At 36.2% G+C, this 20,613-nt stretch overlaps 2 protein-coding genes across 4 annotated transcripts; both read right to left on the bottom strand.

Annotated features, from left to right (window-relative positions):
* Positions 1-1,025: 1,025 nt before the first annotated feature.
* LOC101261420 (pyrophosphate-energized vacuolar membrane proton pump-like) lies at positions 1,026-5,673 on the bottom strand. The gene is made up of 8 exons (XM_004241642.5): positions 5,315-5,673; positions 3,688-4,262; positions 3,228-3,607; positions 2,903-2,989; positions 2,484-2,814; positions 1,781-2,191; positions 1,590-1,649; positions 1,026-1,516 (listed from the first exon to the last, which is right to left on the bottom strand). Exons 1-8 carry the CDS (start codon positions 5,565-5,567, stop codon positions 1,310-1,312), a joined length of 2,304 nt encoding a protein of 767 aa, XP_004241690.1. The 5' UTR covers positions 5,568-5,673; the 3' UTR covers positions 1,026-1,309.
* Positions 5,674-8,722: 3,049 nt separating this feature from the next.
* On the bottom strand, positions 8,723-19,678 carry LOC101261719 (protein REDUCED CHLOROPLAST COVERAGE 3). 3 transcript variants are annotated; one of them, XM_069299378.1, is made up of 24 exons: positions 19,532-19,678; positions 19,051-19,124; positions 18,899-18,960; positions 18,590-18,682; positions 18,354-18,426; positions 17,318-17,656; positions 17,162-17,226; positions 16,944-17,075; positions 16,592-16,633; positions 15,976-16,500; positions 15,392-15,546; positions 14,450-14,951; positions 14,247-14,309; positions 14,061-14,162; positions 13,654-13,959; positions 13,492-13,584; positions 13,306-13,407; positions 13,120-13,224; positions 12,522-12,655; positions 12,089-12,272; positions 11,843-11,974; positions 11,393-11,505; positions 11,222-11,300; positions 8,723-10,832 (listed from the first exon to the last, which is right to left on the bottom strand). In XM_069299378.1, exons 2-24 carry the CDS (start codon positions 19,118-19,120, stop codon positions 9,144-9,146), a joined length of 5,160 nt encoding a protein of 1,719 aa, XP_069155479.1. In that variant the 5' UTR covers positions 19,121-19,124; positions 19,532-19,678; the 3' UTR covers positions 8,723-9,143. The 3 variants fall into 3 exon arrangements, with proteins under 3 accessions (XP_069155479.1, XP_069155480.1, XP_004241691.2); XM_069299379.1 differs by lacking the exon at positions 19,532-19,678 and having other exon boundaries at positions 8,723-10,164; positions 10,241-10,832; positions 19,051-19,445; XM_004241643.5 differs by lacking the exon at positions 19,532-19,678 and having other exon boundaries at positions 19,051-19,445.
* Positions 19,679-20,613: the final 935 nt, after the last annotated feature.

Genomic DNA, 20,613 nt, shown 5'->3' with positions numbered 1-20,613 from the left:
TATATGGCTCAACGTAGCTATATATAAAAGTTTCTTTTTTTCTTTTTCCCTATAAATATACATGTATTCTATGGATTCCACGTGTACTACTAGTAGTGAGACATTCCATTTTCCAAAATGAAATTGACGGGTAATGAGCAATGGAATATTCAAGGGCCTGGTGCATAGAATTTCTGTCGCAATGTTCTACACACCTGAATTAGGGAAAGAAATTGGACCAGAAGATGACTTAGTCAATATGGACAGACCAAGGATATACAAGAATGTGACAGATTATGCAGAAACTCACTGGAAGTTTTACCAGCGTGGTTTGAGAGCACTACACACTGCACACATTTAGTACTACTATATATGTCTTCCACTGTTTTCTTTTTGTTGCAGGGCGAGTAAGTTTTTGAGAGAGGTGACAAGATGCAGGTTCAGGTTATCAAGTAGGGTGTGGATATCAAGTATATGACCTTAGATAGTAGGGTGTGGATGACACGTATTAGAGTAGAAGAGTAGTAGGTAGTATAGTGTTGTCTTGTTTAGGGTGTGGCTAGTGTTTGTGATGGTACTAGTTGTTTATTTTTTTGCAAGTGTTTTTTTAATAATCTGTGCTAGTATATTGTTTAAGATATTTCGATTATCACGTGATTTTATTGTTGTTATGGCTTCTTTTGCACTGCTCCTTGTTATTTGCTATATTCTCTTCATCGTCTCTTCTTCTTTATACCGAGAATTGTTGCACTTGAGCAAAGGGTCTTTAGATAACAGTCTCTCTCCTCCATGAGATAGTGGTAAGGTCTACATACATACTCTTGTCAAATCTCACTTGTGGAATTTCATTGGGTATGTTGTTGCCCGGAAGAGAAGGCATCATTCTAATAAATGAATCATCCAATGATTATTTGGATTTCAAATTGGAACTCTTTTATTTGAGCTCATTTAATTCCTTGAAGTATTCCAATAAATATTTAGACTAGGCCAAATAACAAGAAAATTGTAAAATACTAAATGAGCGGAGAGAAGAAGACACAATGATATTAACACAAGCCCACAACTACCAATTTAAGCTATAAAAATGAAACCTTGCTTCGTGTAAACGTACAGTGATGTACTAAACATGGATAATGAGGTTACAGACAACTGAAAGACTGGGTCTACCAAAGAAAATTAATTAACTAGGTGTGAACGCCATCGTCATCTTCAAACTAAACCTGTGACTAGCTAAGAACTAATGAAGAAATTCCATGCTTGGAGAAATTAGAGCAAAAAAGGGTTGGTGAAGAATGAAAATACCATAGGACTTGGTGAAGTGTCTTTCTACTTAGAAAATCTTGAAAAGTATACCGCCATGTGTTGCAAAGAATGGAGCAAAGACAAGTGACTCTACTGCCATCAGCTTGATTAGGATATTGAGTGATGGACCTGAAGTATCCTTCAGAGGATCACCAATGGTGTCACCAATAACCGCAGCTTTGTGTGGTTCAGAACCTTTTGGGCCAAGGGTCCTTGCATGCTCCGAAGCACCAGCCTGGCACATACTCGGCAGTTAGTAGACTTGCAGTGTCAAATAAAATATCAGTGCATAGATGTATTTTCTTTACCTCAATATACTTCTTGGCATTGTCCCATGCACCACCAGTGTTTGATGCAGATATTGCAATCTACAAAATGAGACAGATAGGAGCAGATTCTTACACCGTGTTCTTCCAAGGGAACTGTTTTGGAAAGGTAAACAACCAGCTTGAACAGAAAATAAAATGTACAACGTTAAAGAGGGTTGAATCAATTATACCTGAACACCAGAAACCAAAGCACCGGCAAGAACACCAGAAAGAGTCTCCACTCCGAAGAAAATTCCAACTATGAGGGGCGTAAGCATGACCAGAGCACCTGGAGGAATCATTTCTTTAATAGATGCATCAGTCGAGATCTTAACACAAGTAGCGTAATCAGGCTTGGCAAGGCCTTCCATGAGACCAGGGATGGTGTTAAATTGTCGGCGAACTTCCTCAACCATCTTCAGAGCTGCACTACCGACACTCTTCATGGTCATGGCAGAGAACCAGTAGGGAAGCATGGCACCAACAATCAAACCAATGAAGACCTCAGGGGTCAAGACATCGACTGTTGAAATTGAAGCCCGACTCACAAAAGCACCAAACAGGGCCAGAGACACAAGTGCAGCGGATCCAATGGCAAAACCCTAGGAATTAAAAAGTTCATACTAGGTTAGATAAAAGGAGAAATGTCGAACAAATTTAGCATTGTGAGAATGCAAATATGAAAATAGATATGGTTACCTATGTCAAAAAAAAAATGAAAGAAATCTCAAATCCGATTGACCAAAAGAAACAAGAGTACCAAATGCATCACTATAACAAAATTGTGATCTCTAAACAAATCTATTGCCATGCATTTGCGTAAATATGCGCGCAATGTCTAAAATGGATCTAGAAACGGTCACAGAGAGGAAAGCAAAACAAAAAAGATACAACCTTGCCAATAGCAGCAGTGGTGTTTCCAGCAGCATCAAGGGCATCAGTTCTTTCACGGATCCTGTGGCTCATTCCAGCCATCTCAGCTATACCTCCAGCATTGTCACTGATAGGTCCATATGCATCAATGGCCAATCCAGTAGCAATGGTACTCAACATTCCAAGAGCAGCAACAGCGATACCATACATGGCGGCAAAAGTAAAACTGACAAAGATAGCTACTGCAATGGCAAAGATAGGAATGATGACAGATTTGTAGCCAAGAGCAAGGCCAAAAATAACATTGGTTGCAGCTCCAGTCCTGCAGGAGTCAGCTACATCTTGGACAGGGCTGCAATAGAAAACAAGGGGAGAACATACATAAGATGAAGTTACATCACTGTAACAAGTACATAAAATCACAGTATGAAGACACTAACCTGTAAGCATTGCTAGTATAGTACTCTGTGACAAATCCAATGATAAGTCCAGCCCAAAGACCAATAGCCACACATAAAAACAGTTGCCTGCACAATAACATACACTGATTGTTCAATAATTTTTCTACTGAAAAGAGACAACCATACTGCGCAAAATTTAGAAGCCAACCAAACAACAAAGATCAAAACATAGAAAATAAATGGAAATTGAAATGCATTACTTGACAAGACAGATTAGAAAATGCAAGCCCTGATCCAGCAAATTTTGGAAATTGGTATCTAATGCAAAAGCAAAAATTTTCAAAACAAAGAACTTGAAACTTACCAGTTCTTTACAACCTTTTGTGTGCCAAAATTGAAGATAGTAAAGGAAGATGGAAGGCAAGTCCAAGTCACAATTGCAATTCCCACCGTCATAAGAGCAGTTGAGATGATAAGCTGGTGCTTCAAGGCTGGTTCAATTTCCTTGACAGCCTTAATTTCGAAGAAGTCAGTTGCAAAAAGGGTGGTTATCAAACAAACAAGGATTCCCATAGAACTTATGAGCAGGGGATAACACATTGCAGTGAAATCATGATCTATTCCAAAAGACGAGATGGAAGCCACAACAAGAGCAGCACATGATGATTCCGCGTATGACCCAAAAAGATCAGAACCCATTCCAGCAATGTCCCCAACATTATCACCAACATTGTCAGCAATCACCTGCAAAGACACATAGAGTAAATATCAGATAAGTTCTCTTCTGGATATCAGAAGCTACACCTGAGAAATCGTGAGCTTACAGCAGGATTTCTGGGATCATCTTCTGGAATGTTCCTTTCAACCTTTCCAACAAGGTCAGCACCAACATCGGCAGCCTTGGTGTAAATGCCACCACCAACTCTACCAAAAAGAGCCATGGAAGATCCACCAAGCCCGTAGCCAGTAATTGCCTCAAAAAGTCCCTCCCAGTCATCACCATAGTATAGCTTAAAGAGATTAATTGTAATATAAAGAACCAAGAGGCCATTGGCAGCTAGGAGAAAACCCATTACCGCACCAGATCTGAATGCAGTAATAAAAGCTTTCCCGACTCCTTTTCTGGCTTCCAGAGTTGTCCTTGCATTTGCATATGTTGCTATTTTCATCCCAAGGAAACCAGAAACAACTGAAGTGACAGCACCAAGCAAGAAGGATATTGTGCTGAAGATGGCCGTAGCAAGGGCTGGCTTGCACATTTTCTCCTTGTTGTAAGTGCATGGCTGGCTCTTGGTGCTGAAGCCCTCAACAGAGCCAAGGAACACGAAGATCAAGACTGCAAAAGCAACCATGAAGATACCCACATACTGATATTCAGTGAAAAGGAAGGATGTTGCGCCTGCCACAATAAGCAAATTACATTAGAATAATAGAATTAGATGCTAACTCAAAAGATTTCACGTCTAGCCAAGATGATTTAATTTACACCAATGCTTATGAGTGAGTAAATAGGAAAAACAGGAGACAAAAGGAAGCTGCTGAAAAAAATAAGGGATACAAGGGAAAGACATTGAGATCAGAAACATGATAAAGGTGATTTGACAGAAAATGACGAATAGAATACTCCCTAGGCTACATCACATATAGAACTAGCATGAAAATACACAATATTATTTCTCCTCAGATAATCAGTTTATCACGTTGGTTTACCTAATCAAGACAAGCATTATTGACCAGGGCATAAATATCTGAAGAACTGGCCCTTATATTTTTTTTAGTTTTTGAAGTGGTTAACTGTAATGACATGGAGTTGCCAGGGAATCATTAATATGAGTTGCCAGCAAATCATTAATACTTAACTACAATCATACAATATTCCGTCATTATATTGACTCGTGTGATATGGACACACAGATAGCAGCATTGAGCCTGAGCCAACTATCAAGGTTTAAGCCACCTTAAATGAGGATTTAACAATACTTAGGCTGAACCAACTAAGAGAAGCAGATAAATAGCATAATGAACGAAAAAATGTAAATTTCATGTCAAGACAATAGCACCAAGTCCACACCAACAAATGATAGCCTTTTTCTGAAAGATTTGGAGATAACAAACTGAAGTGGAACAGAAATAACATCTATAGCATGTATTTCCTACATGCTCAACCAACTTTATAATTGGCCGAGCCTCTGTGCCAAACCAAAGGATATGATTAATTTAGCAAAATGAAAAGAAGAGACGAAACTATACAGCCATAACATTGTTCACTAGCATGACAGACGACATAATACTAATGTGAACTAAGTAGCATTATAGAGAGACTGATTCCAAAAGAGCTCAAGTGGAGCTCCATAAAAGACGAAATGAACACACAAAGAGCAACTATTCACAACTATGGCTACAACATGATCTTTCCATAATAAAAGAGATCTAAAAGAAAGTAACTTTCACCTTCGGAGATGGCATTCTGTATTTCGGCACACTTAACAACAACGTTCTGGTCATTGATACCTTCCTCTTCCTCAACTAAACTTTCGTTGAATCCATTGTTCTTGTTGTTTCTCGGAGAACAACCTCCCTGCTCAGGCGACAGTTTAACAAGCGAGACAAGGTACCATTGTACAAGAGAGAACACAATTCCGATAACGGCGCAAATCGGAATTACAATCTCTGTACCGAATTCCGACAACAATGCCGATCCCATTGTACCACTAACTAAGTCGCCGGAAAGTGAAACCGCCGGCAGAAAAATAAATGGAAAGAACTAAAATTTCTACAAATAGAAAGAGGGAAAATGGTAAATGAAAGAGAAAACAGGGGAGTGGGGATTTTATACGAGCTTCGAGGATTTGGAGGGAAGTTAAGGTGTAACTCTACCTACGATAGTTATAGTGGGACTGCGTCTTATAGCCGTGTGTTTTATTACTCTAGATCGAGAGGATTATAATAAATAAAGAATTTAAGTACGTTTTGATTATTATTTTCTATTTTACATTCTCTTAATATGATGATTCTTTGATTTTTATTTAGTTAAAACTGGGATTATTGCTCATGTGTAAACATAAAAACTTGAATTTGCAAGAAAAATGTTATAATTTTCTCTTTACATATTTCTAAAAGTAAATAAAAAAATTATTAAATTTAACAGTATTCAATCGTCATAAATATAAATATTACGATTGATATTTTGAATGCCACGTTTTCGAGTGTTATGATAGATTGACATTGTGGTGGTTGGTGGATGAAGGATAAGGTAATGACATTATTGTTTTAAGTAAATATGTACAAAATAATTTATCAGTCATTTTTGTTGAATCCATCCCATTGTTTTAGTCAACTTTAGCTATTCAATTGGTACAAGCAATTGTTAAAAATGAATAGTAATTGGAGTTGAAAAGAATAGATTTGGTAGTTGGCAAATTTGTAAGATTTGCAACCATTTTTTACTTTGCTATGTTTACATATGTCATTAGTGACATAGGTATGATTTTATCCTTCTATAAATAGAGCATTCTTGCTCATTTGTAGAACACACCAAGTTAGAGAGAAAAACCATTTTGAGAGCAAAGTGAAGTATTCCATAGACTATATAAGAAAATAGTCTGTGAAGAAAAATAGATTGTGAGCGATATTTTAGTAAGACGGAAACCAAAAGAGTGTTGTTCCTTTTGAGTGTGTAGTAGTCAGTAGTCACATTGAGTGTTGTATTCGTGACTACACAATGTAAAATTCCTTACTATAGTAATATCAATTGCTCCTCTTGGCCCGTGGTTTTTTTACTTATTCAGAAGGATTTTCACGTAAAATTCTTAGTGTCGTTATTTTCCTATTTTATTTCCATTACATTGATCATATATACTTTTGTGCTTGTCCGCGTTTTCCTAACAATTTTAACCTCATTTAACTAAAATTGAAGTAGGAAGTAAAGAAAACATATCACTTAATCGTAATTAAATTATTCTCTGTAAAAGATTCAAATTTTTAACAACTTTTTAAACTAATTTGTTGAGGTTATACAGATGAATTAGTAAATAATGATATTTTTTCTCTCATTAAATAAGATACACATATCTTCCTTCTCAATTTTAATTCATCCTCTCCTTCCCACTCACTTTCTATTCTTGGTATTCTTGATGATTTCTTTCTAATTTCAATTCAATTTATCCGAATTAATTAATTCATTTAATCATATTTGATTGATATATTGAAAAATAAGTTACTTATGTTATATCCTTCTCACATAAAAGTTTTTCGAAGACAGTTACATTAGGTTCGGAACTTAATAGATATATAATAAATTTGTTCATCTCTCTTGTTTTTATTTGAACAACATACTTCATTTATAATGAAGTTTGAAATCATAATAAAGATCCCTTCGAATTCAACCTTGAAATTTTTAGCTAAAATCACTTAATTTACTCGTCAGAACTTCAAATTTCAATTGTATCAAATATTTCTTCTATTTTCATTTAGCTATCGGGATTAAAATTTTGCATATTCATTATAAAATTATAATACGATATTTCTTTTGTTTCATTTGGTAAAACATAATTAAGTCTCTCTTAATTCTCTAAATTAACACATATTTGGAAATAATTATTTTTAATACATGATAACTAAATGAAAACGAAGAAAGTACTTTACAGGCGATAAATAAGATTTTATTATGTTGCAAATGAACCTATTCAACAATTTGTATTGTATCCTTGTGTTCCCTTTTACTAATTAAGTAATATTAAAAAAAAACAAAATTTTCTTATTCGTCCCTTATAATAAATTGAAAGAGGTTTATTATTTCAATTTATCACTCTTCATAATTAAGTAGTAATCTTAGGAGGATAGTTGATCGAAGATGATTTATGAGATTTCTCGACACAAATTTAAATTAATCAAATCAAAAAAATAGATATCGAGCTGGACCGTAATTAACCTTTTGTCTTTTGAGCTGTCCCCATTCTTTTTTCCCTTTAAATATAACTTTGGGGTAGGTAAGATCCAATTGTACGTCAATAGTTGTGGAATCATTTTTATTGGAACTCGTGCATGCTATATGAATTTATAGTATATTGATCAGGGCATGCATACTTCCGAATTTCGTGTGGTGAAGCATTATTAAAAAATCGTGATACTTAGACACTATTTTTTTTGAATTATATATCGTAATTTTCTTTTATATGTCTCTTAGAATACTTCGTTTGTTCTTAAATACTTTCTTAATCCATTTTAAGTGAATTGTTGCTCGAGGGAGTATTGGTCATGGAATTCTTGCTTTTTTAACAACTATTTTGTTGATGAGATTTAGAGGTCACTTAACTCAAATGTAAATATAGAGGCATCATTACATGTTCATTTTAGTGTAACTAAAAAACATAAATGTGCTTCATTGGCAAGGGAGTATGTTGGTGAGCTGGTTGAGATTCTGCTTAGTTCTTTTTTTAGAAATTAGAACTGATCAGAAAATGATAGGCATAATACATAAATGTGTCCTTTAACTTGGCTTTATGTCCTTCAACTTTAAATGTGCACAAATAGACACTTAAACTTGTATAAAGCTGAACAAATAGACACACATATTCTACATGTCATTTTTTGTTCTACGTGGTGTCCTACATGTATTGTGTCATGTAGGATTCATGTGTTTATTTATTTAAAAATTGAATTGTTAAAGTGTCTATTTGTGAATTATGAAAGTTGGAGGACAAAGATAAAATTTGAAATCAAGTTTATGATCCAATATATTATTATGCCAAAATGATATATGGTCATATAAACTCAGTTGTAAACATCATTACTGAATTATAGTATTAAGTATATGACAGCAGAATCATAGAACAAGTCAAAATAACTTAAGGAGATCAATTACCAGGAAACAAGAAGTATGATGGTATTTACTCAGCAAATTATCACTTGTTTCAACTTGTTTTCCTAAATTACAGTAACCTGGGACGCTATTTCAGAAAGGGCGCCTTATTGAAACCAAAAAAAAAAAAGGTACCTCATTCCATATAAAGCTAGATGAACTTTACAATGGAGAAAGAAGCAAAGACTGCACAAAAAGGAAGTTGAATGAAACTCCTGGCTATCAAAAAATTGTACCTCCAGATCTGTTATCATTTTGATCCAATCTCTTTCCTTGTCTTTTATTTTGGGTGAACAAGAAAAGCAACCTGCTCAGAGAAGAAATTATTAGTTGTCCTACTGCAGTTTATCTTCCACATTGCCTATGGAGGTTCTCTGGAGATGAAGCACATTTTAGTTGAGATCACTTTCCTCAATGTACTTAAGCACAGATAGAATGCTGACTGTACAAACCATTTATTCCATGGGCAAATTGTCGCCTGTTTCTTCTTCGCCTTACAACAGTCAAAAAACCTTCTCCATCCTCATGCTTATTTTTATTTACATCAACTGTCTTTGGCCCGCTGTATTTATTTGCTTCTACCAAGAGCTCCTTTTTCCCTTCACTTCCACCATGCAATTTCGTTGCACCATCTGCACTTGCTTTGGCAGAGCTAACTAAGAACTCAGACTTCTTTGTACTAACTGGATATTCACTTGCAACATCTGAATTATTCTGTTTCGACTTCACAATGAAGCTATTTTGTATTTGCCTGGCTAGCTCTTCCCTGTCAGCATGTGAACTACTTTTTGTTGATCTTCCATTTTTGACATTAACTGCTACCTTTCTATCAAGCTTCTCCTCTGCTGAAAATACTGGGACAGAATTATTCAACCCTGAGGAAGAATCAGAATCAATAGCCACTTTTGAATCTTCACTTGCAGCAGTAGTTGGCTGTGTTTTTCTTGGAACAAACTCAGGTGCATGTGGGTTCATGATTCTTGGATAATCGTAACCATTTATTTCAGCAGCAGGCTTTTGGTACTTCACATATCCATTTTTCATGCGAGCATGGCTTGTCCTGTGGTACAAAGGTGATCTGGGACCACAAGGAACTCTCTCAGCAATTGATGGAAATCCCACTGGTTCAGTAAGCATTCCTTGGTTGGCTCTAACATCATAGACACTAGTGACAGCAGCAGAAATCAACATATGAGTCAAATGGTAGGCGCCTGGATTGAATGGTTCAGCAGCCGCAGAGAGCTTGCTCCCATTTCGTCGTAAACATTTTTCCTCATTACTTGAACATGAAACATCTTCAGGCTCCAGGGAAGATTTATCTGACTCAGATCCACTTATCTGGATTTCATCTTCATGGATCCCATGTCTATCTTGATCATTGGCAGGTGTAGCCTCTGTGGTCATTGAGTGCCTTCCATCTTCTTCTGATGTTTCAGTTGGACTAACGCAGATCTGGGAATCAGTTTTATCCTCATTTAATTCTTCTACTTTCTCCAATAAAGGCTTTAGAACCGTACCTGGTGGCGACACTGCTACTTCTTTGTATGATAAGGATTTTGAGGCCATGGTAGCAAGAGAGGCAGGAGGAGATGGAACAGTGACATTTGATGTGTGAGAAATTTCGGCAACAGTCATTTTAGCTGCGAGTTTGGTTGACTTTTCAGAAGAACTGAAGCTGGCAGCCTTTAGTTGCTTTGCAGGAGAAAATTCACCTAAACCATTCTTAGATACCACTTTTTGTCCCTGCGGAGTAACTTCTTTCCTGGAACTGTTGTCTCGAGGGAAAATGTATTCCAAGTTTGTCTTGATTTTGGCAAGACCAGGTTGCCTTCGGTTGAACATCTTGCTACTGACATGCCCCGCCCGTGTTTTTGAATTTGCTTCTTGCCAACCTTCATCGGAGCTTGTTTCATGTATTATTTCCACTGGTTCCTCATTATTAGTGATATTAATGCCTTCAACTTCTTGAGTAGCGACTCTCTCTACATCATCTTCTTTCTTGTTAACTTCTACTGTGGTCACAGGATTTTCTGTAACATCATGATTGATGGGATTGTTACTTCTTCCATCACGCTGTCCTTTTTGAGATTGATCATCTACTGGCAACACCTAAGAGGCCATAAACAGGGAAAGAGTCACAGCGTCAATTGGCAGCTTCAGAAAGGAACAATAATAGGTAACTCAAAATAACCACAGCCAAAATTACCCCTTCCCTCCTCAAAAAAGGAGGTTTGCCAGGATATGTGTTTTCAGTCACCTAAATACCTGACATGGGGTTAAGGATGTACTGAAGTGTAGCAGGACAGATTTTCCCCATTAGACGAGCTCAATATCTGTTTGATGGTCTAAATAACTTAAGGTAAGATTTTGTACTAGGACTAACTTCTAAGTATATACAGAAAGTTAGCAGTTCTCTTTTTTGAGTTCATTTCAATGTAACAAGTTTCAGTGAATTCAAGAGTATGAAGTATACACTACCATGCTGAGTGATAAACTACCTTTGAACGTCGTTTCCTCTGCTCTTCTATGGTCTTTGAACCCTGGCCAGGACTAATGTAATCCAGTAGGTCTGACACACTACATCAGAAAGTAACGAGTTTTGGTTCCTTAGACGCAAAAGCAAAGATAGTTCAAGCCCCAGTAATACCAGTTCAAAAAAGTATCAATACCTGAGATGACCTTTGCTAGCAATGGATGCATCTAGTCTCGGAGCTCCTGTTCTTGCAGCTTCTTGTTGCTCTAAGGCCTTCGATTCAAAGTATTCAAGCCATGCAGCAGCATCCTACATATATATTGCATATGTAACTCTCCAACTTTAAAATACAGCAACAGATTGGTGATTATTAAGAAGACCCAAGTCATTTATTATCTTCTATTAAGGACCTCATTATTACTGGGAAAATGCCCCATGTAACAAAAATAAAAGCCATATGTTAATTCCTGAATACATTTAAAAAAGAAAGCACCACCATGCAGGGAGAGAAATACATAGAGTTATCTGCAATTTCATCATTTTTTAACTGTTGAAGCATTCTGGAAAAGACTGAGATGCGAAATACACGGTAGAGCCATAGTGGTAACTAATAGAGAGAGAAATCAGGCATTAGATTTGCACACACCTGAGTGCGGAGATCGTCTGCTCCTAATTTTGCTTGAAGAATCTGCAATGTAGTTTGTTCATGTTGCACACTCAACGAATATGCTTCCATGAGAGAAAGAGCTATGGCTATGGCATGATAGCTGGCAGCAGTCTGTGAGAGGAACAACAGAGTTAACAAAAAATGTCAGTAAGTAAAGAATATTTTCACAAGTACCTAACTTAATAAAAGGATGATGCTGGAATATGAGAACTGAGAGAAAAAAACCTGTATATGATCTACTCCCAATAATCTTTGGTTGCATTTAAGGGCTTCATGTAGATATCTAAGAGCAATATGCACATTTCCCATGCCCTCTTCCATCATAGCCACATTTATATATGTGGCAGCCGTGTTTGGGTGAGATAGTCCACATGTAAAGTGAAGAAGAAATAAAGCACGGTTGACATACCTGGAAATCAATAATGGATTCGCTTCGGTTATCGATGTAAATAAGAAAAATAAGTTAACAGCTGAACATAGTAGGACCAGTCAAAAATTCAACAAGAATGAAAAGAGAATGTGAGAGACTAGACGGAGAAATCTTCTGAGTCCTAAAATTACTATTTGCAACGCTCAACAAATTTGGAATCAAATAGTTGAGCAAGAAACGTAACTCTTAGTTATGACCAACTAGAAAAGAGATTCCTTTCTCACTCACTTTAGAGCCAACTCAATGTGTTGGAGACGATAGTAGAATACAGAAAGATCCCCGTAACTTTTCATTGTATCTGGATGGTCAAGTCCTAGCTCCCTCTCATTGATATCCAATGCCTTCTGTTGATAAATTGTTGCCTAAACAAGAATAATAATCATTCAGAAAGATTACTATCATATATTCTGCAATTATGTATATCCAAGGAGTCAGTGTTTCGTTTATTGGTGGATGCCAATACAATGGCGTGTGGCAGAACACACAAGTGAATGGAAGGTAAAAAAAAAGTGATTTTTTGTGAATTGAAAAAAAATCCAAAAAGCTGACTGCAGGAGCTCGCATGATTGCAAAAAGAAAACATAGCTGTTTAGGAATACTTCCAAAATTGTCTGTCGTATATTAATATGCAAGCATGCCTAAGATAATTCTTCCTCGACTACTTTTACTAGGAAACTATTCATTAGCTACGCTTATTAAATTTAAGAACTTGATTCTAGAAATAGATGATTAACGAGCAAGAAATGAAAATAAGGAGAAAAACAAGGCTAGTTTAATGTTGCATGCCACTTCATACATCAAAGCCAAGCGCTAAACTTTATGTTACCTGATTGAAATCTCCGGTGTGATAAAGGACAACAGCCAGGAGGCTATATGCACTTGCAGTGGCACGGTGATAGGGGCCACATACAGCTATCATTTTTGCCAGGGCCTTCAAGTAAATATAAAAGCAAGTAAAGTAATGGGACGAACATCACAGTGTGTGCATGTACTTTTATTTTATAATCTGTACCTTTGTTCCATACATTACAGCATCTTCCAACTTCCCTTTGTCAAGAGCAACCTTAGATGATTCTAGTAAAGTTCGTCCATCAGCAGAAGAGCATCCAACATGCTGAAAAGCAGATAGTAATTAAATGAAGCTTGCATTTCCAGTATTTGTCACATTCAAGAGGAAGCAGAAGAGACAAACGCTTACTTTACACGAAGGCACTACACTGATAACATCACTTTTACTGAAGGGGTATGGGCATTCCATATCATAATCTTTTGGAACCAACTCTAATCCAACCTGAACCAAAAACACATGTCATTAACTTTGAATGGTAAATTTTAATTAATGCAGCCAAGCTTACAGTACCTTATGACAAAGCCCGCGGAGGACCGTCAATTTCCTCAACTGTTGGAATTCATCTTTTAATGTCCAACCAAATCTTTCAACCAGAAAATTCCTCAACCATTGCATCTTGAGAATGTGGTTTTCATCACTCTCTTGAGAGGAAGAAGACCCGAACAAGAAATTTAAGGATGAGGCTATAGCAGCTGACAAGTTGGCCACATTGTCAACGGAGGCAATGACAGCTCTAAGTACATGCTTGAAAGCTCGAGTAACCATCTCGTGGATACAGAGAGACTGTATATGAGGAAGCTTCTCTGCTAGTTCAACCTGGATTACACAATGACATCAGGCTCATCAGAAGACATCGACAAGTTTCGATTCCGAACAAACAAAGAAATCCTGAGACAGATGAAGTAAATAAATCTTACCACATGACCCAGAGAACGCATTTGTAATCCTCTTAGATGCATGAAATCGGTAAGGGTGCGTCCATCAACTGGAGAAAGTTCCAACGATGCAAAGTCTGTAACCTAAATAAAATTAGAAATTAGTTTCTCTTCATGTATTTCAAAATTTCATTTCATTACCGAAATACATCCGAAACATTGAATTACCAGCTTCGGAAGAGCAACTTCATCATAATACTTGTGTGCCATTTCGACAAGTTCATTCACTGACTGTAACAAGAAGCATAGTTATCAGTTAACTATGAGCTATAATATTAAAGACTGATTAAACAAGATATATCTACTTCCTCAACAATTTTCATCAAAATAATAGTATAAGTATGTTCCAAAATAACAACTGTGCTATTGACCTTCAGATGTAGATCCGTCCCACTTTCTTTCAAACGAAGGTAAGCTTCTTGAGAGATAAATCTCCTCCATTCAACTTCACACTTTGGATTTCCATTACTTAGTTCCGTCAAGTCACTTTCTGTGTTCAGAGTGCTGGCTGTCACATCATCTGCTTCATTGTCATCCATGGAACTAACATTACCTGGTTTCTTTTCGCGCTTTTTGAGCATTTTAAACTGCTTTCCAAGTCCCTTAACTATGGGTTCAGCCTTACCATCATTTCCAACCTTGTCTTCTGCTAGTGTTTCCTGCTTTTGTAGATGTTGAACCCAACAAGAACCAAGTTCCCATCTGATGGACCCTTTGGATTTATCATCCATCCTCTTTAACTTACTCAAACCATCCTTAATGATTTTATAGACCAAAGACATTGAATTTGCAGAGTCTTTCAAATTAGACAGGGGCAATAGACCACCTCCAGAAAAACCAGCAGTCACTGGCTTGTGGAGCAGAAGGCGCAAGCTGGTAAGGGTTAAAACTCAGAATTAGAAGCAAACATCTTGTGAGACAAAAAGAAAGAAACTTAACAATTTAGTCCTTAAGAAGAGTGAATCCTTCAACACAAAAATCCTTAGATCTAAACATGACATCACTGACCAATGTCAATTCTCATTCACAAACTTAAGTTTGAATATTGACATTGTTGACCAATGTGACTTGTGATTCCCAATCAAACTCTTAACATGTTGTTGGTTCCCAACTTGTATGAAGTATCACCTTCATACATGCACCAACAGTTATCGAAGAAAGAAAAGGAAAAAGGAAACATGCATAAATGCTTGATTGTGGTAACATGTTCAACAAAAGACCTCTACTTAAGTACATTCTTACAGATAAAATTCTTAGTCGTCCAATAACCATCCATATAAAAGTTCATCTAGGTTTATTGCATTTTGTCAAACCTGTTGATGTTGAGTGCATTGGCTCCCCCATCTGGTTGGTCATCGATTTTGATATCCTGAGGCAGACTCTTACCCACCTGAATGTCACCAACAACTTTCACAATGGCTATGTAACCACAATGTTTCACAACCACCATGCTCAATGAGGATGTGTCCTGTCCAATCAAACATATCCTTTCAACTTCCAAAATTGAAATGATTGGTGACAGAGAAAAGATAGGAGAGTATTTCAAAAAAAATTATACATAAGGGGGAGGTGAAGGAGAAATGAGAGGATTATAAGATGGGAATCAAACCCCCACCAACAAGGTGAAAGTTCAAGAACCAATTGGGCTACCATGATTCCCCAAGACTGGAGAACTTACAAACAACTTCTACATTGAAAAAGTAACTAGCAGCACCCGGGGGCCGGGGGGGGGGGGGGGGGGGGTCCAGAAGGTGAAAAGAGAGTGTTCTATGCCTACTTAAACCCACCACCCCTTCCCCTGGGAAGGTCATGTGTCTACTTGTAAATAAAGGAGGAAAGGCAAATCACACAACAACTATACAAGTTCAAAACTTTCTTCAGGAAGCTTGTTACTTACATGTACGACAACACTTTCATCAGCAGTTACTCCTTTAATTAAATTTCTTTGAGCAACATCCTCAGCAGATACATTAGAATCTGAACTGTCGATAACTTTAACTTCTTTCAGGCTAGCCTCCCCGCAATCTCTTTTAACTACAATAGACAGGTCACCAATGCGATTCTCACAGAGTACTGAACCTGGAGCACAATTCGAGTTATCCCTCGAAGTAGAATTCATGACTTGGTATATGGCCGAGACAGCTTTAAAAATAGAGACGTCAAGGAAAAGATTATGAAGCAAAAAAGCCTTTCGGTCTCGAACCACCCTCTCCTCCTCAGTTTTGCAAGGAAGTTTTGCCAGTACTGCAAAATCTGTGGCCCATGATCTATGATCATGCTCTCCATTCCTTCCCTGACCTCCGCCATCGCCACCCCAACTCTCATCTTCCACTGGAAGGGGAATGATGTTTGATGCAGAATCAACAATAGATGGAGGGACAAGCCATGTGTTGGCGCGGAAACCATATGGAAGATTACCAAACTGAAAACAACCAACAGGGCAGAAAAATATGCACACAGTTAATACCACTTCATTTTCCCTTGATGCTTATTTGCAGTAAACAAGATGTCACCTTGTTATGTTCTGTAAAAGCCTTCATCAAGGATTCATATGCCTGCAAAGTAAAATATCAAGCTTTTATTCAACAAACAAATAATTTATACAGAATAGACATCACAAATTTGAAGCAATTGATATTAGTTGTCTCAGTTGGTACTGATAATCAAGCGGACATACTTGAAGTTTTTTACAAAATAACTGCTGTGATAAAGAAAATAATGGCACATATATAGCAAATGTGATCGATAATTAGTGTGATTAAGTTTAATTAGTGAATAAAGAACTTGATGCACGAATAATATTTGCAAATTATACGAATGATGCTGGCAAGAATGAACATATATTGAGGCTATGAAGGTACTTACATTAGCAAAAGCTTGGCTGAGCTGTTGCAGAAGATCGACCAAGCAATGGCTTCGCATAAGTGGCTTCCCCAAAGTGTAGAAACCTTTTGCTGCTGCAACCACTTGCAATGTCTTTCCATTGCATATCTTAATCTGCAAAGAGTTTTTGCATCGTCAAAATCTTCAACAATCTAGAACAACAAATGCAAAACCAGAATTTTAAAAAAATAAAAAAGCACCTGTAATTCAAAATAATCGCCATCTCGCCTTGTTTTAGCATTGTTACAATCCACTCTTTTCAAACCTGAAATAGCTCAATTATAAGAAATGCACGATAAATTCTACAGTTTTCCAGATTGAAATTTGGAAAAATTGAAAGGGAGAAGAAAACGCACTCAGTATAGGCGGAGAGAGGTGAGAGAAAGAGAAGAACTCGTAGAAATCAGAGAGCTTAGGAATTGGATGTATCGCCACCATTTCATTCTCTTCCTGCGCCGCCGGAGCTGACGGCTCCAGTGTAGGTGCCACTCCATCTGACGGCGAAGCTGGTCGGCTTGAAGCATTTCGCTGCGCCTTGGGCTTCTTTGCCCTAGCTTCCAAACCGGCACCGCCGGAAGCGGCGGAGGCAGTAGTGGATTTTCCGGCCTTGGGCTTAGCGAAGCGGGTAGTGCAGGCGACGATGTCGAGTAACCTCCGAACATGATCCACCACCTGAGACTCCTCCGTGTAGTCCTCTGAAAAGTTAGTTGCATTTTTGTTAATAACAAACGAATTTCGGGCATGCGCAAAATATCAATACTTTTCGCGCGGAGGAACTAAAATCTTTATAACTGCTTATAAGATAAATAAATATTTTTTTCTACTTTTATATTATAATCTAATTTTTCGGCACAACACATATAAAATTGTTAATTAAATGTATCGTAAAAATAATTGTGAATAAAATTTCGATAATTTTGCATGGGACCATCAATCATCATAAATATTGATGGTATGAAAAAAAAATCAGAAGTAGTACAACAACATTAAACAAGGAAGATACTCTGTGCTGGCTCTTGAAACAGATCCACACAGTCTTTTCTCTATTTTTTTTCTTTTTTTGTTTATATTAATTGTGGGGATGTTAGGTGAAGCTTTTACATTTGACGGTAATTGTGAGGTTTAATTAATTAATTATTCTAATTAGTGACTTGTTAACACCGATGCATGCCATTGGTTTAAACAAAACAACGCTCCTTGGCCCATGCCTTCGGCAAATTGGGTTGGTGAGTATAATTAAGACGTAAGAGTGGTAATTTAATATGAAACGAGTAAAATGAAGCAAAAATAGTTTTCATTAATATATATATTTTTAATAAACTTTTTGAATATAAGTAATTTTGAATTTCGATCACATGACGTTATAGTGTCGTCCCTAAAATGAAAACTTACCTTCAACCATTCTCAGCAAACATGGCTTGAGAGTCGCGATATCTAACTTGTCATTTAGCTTTGGTCCCTTCACCTGTTGAAACCACCATCACTTTTCCATATTAACACATTCTTGTTTTGAATAAATTAAAATTCAAATATAATAAATAACAACAAAATCAAAAATTAACCAATTGAGCTAACTTCCAAAATATACAAAGAGATAGAAAAGAATTCAACAATTTTGAACTACTAACCTCATGAGACAAAGAATAGTTGGTAAAATGACATGTTTCAACATTGGCAGATAGTAGCTTCGTTACATCCAGTATCTTGTCCGTCGATATACCCTTCAACAAATTCAATTTTTTAGTCGGCGTTTAGACATAAAAATTAAATACCAAAAATAATTTCTAGCGAAAAAATAATAAAAAATCATTGGTCAAACAGGGCGTTTAACAGACAAAATTAGTTATCTCATCCTCCATAGCTCATACAAGTGACAAATGCGAGTGAATCTTCGTACTTCTTTTCAATTTTCAATTGAATTTTGAATTCATCAATACCTTGAGAATAACTTGAGTTTCATAGGGAGTGATGATAGTTATGTCAAGAGCACTAGGAATCACTGCAAAGAAACGAAAAGCTTAAAATGTTAATACCAGATAGATACAAATGGATTGAAAAAACAAAAACAAAATTGAAACGTGAATTGAACCTTTCTCTTCTTTCTTCTTTTTGTCAGTTTTAGCTCTGTTTCCTTTTCCCCTGCCTGATCTTGGTGCCATGAATCTTCAACAAATCAAATTCCCCAAAAAGTAGTGAAATTGAATGAACCAGAAAATGTTTAAAATAAAATTTCAGTTTATTTGATGCATATCAAGTGAGTGAGCAATGAGCAAGAGAGAATGAAAGTGGAAGAGGAAGACTAAATAGTATTGAGAAAGTTTTAGATAGCTTTAGAAGATAGATAAAGCAGTGAAAGGAAATCTAGTGAAAGGTTTTGAAACAAAGATGATAGGATAAGGTGTGGGGGGGGTTTTTTGGGTTTACCCAAAATTACACTATATGAATACCTTTTTTTTCTTTACGTTTTCTATTTTCTTTCGTATTAGAGGTAAAACGTTTTTTATCAAAAGCAATTTTATATTGACGACTCAAAACACAAATTATTTGATTAAAAGTAAAAAAATACTTACTTTTTTCTTCTCTTTTTTTTGAAATTCTTTCTATTTCAATGGTGACTTCACTTTTGATTGCTTAAATGGAGATGAATTATTGTTATAGCAGTAATAGAATTAGAGAGGATTTTTTTTTAGTTTTGATGAGAAGTGGGGTTGTGTTGTGAAGAGATGGCAGTCCAAATTTAACCATGAAATTTAAGACGCATACAAAATTGGTGGACCAGATCACCGTTGGCTTGACGACACGTGGCATCCTCTTGATGGGGTTGTCCGTTTTTCTTGTTTTTTCATATGTTGGCAGCTTTTAATTATTTTTGTTAACCTATTAGGAGCAATTTCTGAGACCACAATTTTGTCACTGTTATAGTATTTTCACTAATGAATTTTTGTTTTCTTAATGAATTTAAGTTTTAGATATTGATATGTAAAAACAAAAATAAAAAAAACTTGCAATCAATTTAATTAATTCTCCATTCAAAATGGAAGAGTGAGGTGAGGGGTCATGGGATCCTATTAATTATATACAAGTATTTGAGAAAATAATTATATAATTGACGATTTTAATAAATGTATAATAAAATTTATGATCATTAAATAAGAATATATTAAATTTTATATGTATTTTATAATTTTATTCGATGAAATAGTATTGCATAATATCGCTTCGACCAGCCTACATTTATCTTTAATGGTGTCTCCGTCATCTTTAAATTCTTGGTCCAGGTTAACTATTTACTTGTGTGTTGGACGGAGCTAAGCGCTCAAGAGGATTTATTCAAACTCATTCGTTAAAAAATAAATATTATATATACAAAGTCAACATTATTTTTCTCTTTCTTTCTATGTAGGTATTAAATTTTATATGTTTATTTATTTATATTTTAAATTTCTTTAATAAAAATCCATTAAAGAATCTATTGTCAATTTCGAGGTTGTAATAGAGGTGAGCATGTGCTGGATGTGATTAAGAGAGTGTCACGAAAAACACATTTAGATAAGAAATAATTTTCAAACAAAGACTCCAGCAGTGTATTCACAAAGTTCACGTTTTATTTTGTAGTACCTCTTCCGTTTTCAAAATAATGATTCTTTCTTAA

This window comes from Solanum lycopersicum, chromosome 6 (genome assembly GCF_036512215.1).
Source record: "Solanum lycopersicum chromosome 6, SLM_r2.1".
In the NCBI taxonomy this organism is placed as follows: Eukaryota; Viridiplantae; Streptophyta; class Magnoliopsida; order Solanales; family Solanaceae; genus Solanum; species Solanum lycopersicum.
The sequence above is the reverse complement of the archived record's forward strand: the minus strand, read 5'-3'. Positions and strand labels throughout refer to the sequence as shown.

Bases quoted from the DNA above. Each gene is read 5' to 3' on its own strand.
- LOC101261420 (XM_004241642.5), bottom strand. From the start codon at position 5,567: ATGGGATCGGCATTGTTGTCGGAATTCGGTACAGAGATTGTAATTCCG. The intron at 4,263-5,314 runs GTGAAAGTTACT...TTATTGTGGCAG, and splicing joins ACAGAATGCCATCTCCGAAG to GCGCAACATCCTTCCTTTTC. The intron at 2,815-2,902 runs GTTAGTGTCTTC...TTTCTATTGCAG, and splicing joins TATACTAGCAATGCTTACAG to CCCTGTCCAAGATGTAGCTG.
- LOC101261719 (XM_069299378.1), bottom strand. From the start codon at position 19,120: ATGGCACCAAGATCAGGCAGGGGAAAAGGAAACAGAGCTAAAACTGAC. The intron at 13,225-13,305 runs GTACAGATTATA...ATTTACTTGAAG, and splicing joins CTGTAATGTATGGAACAAAG to GCCCTGGCAAAAATGATAGC. The intron at 11,301-11,392 runs GTATTGATACTT...TTTCTGATGTAG, and splicing joins GCTAGCAAAGGTCATCTCAG to TGTGTCAGACCTACTGGATT.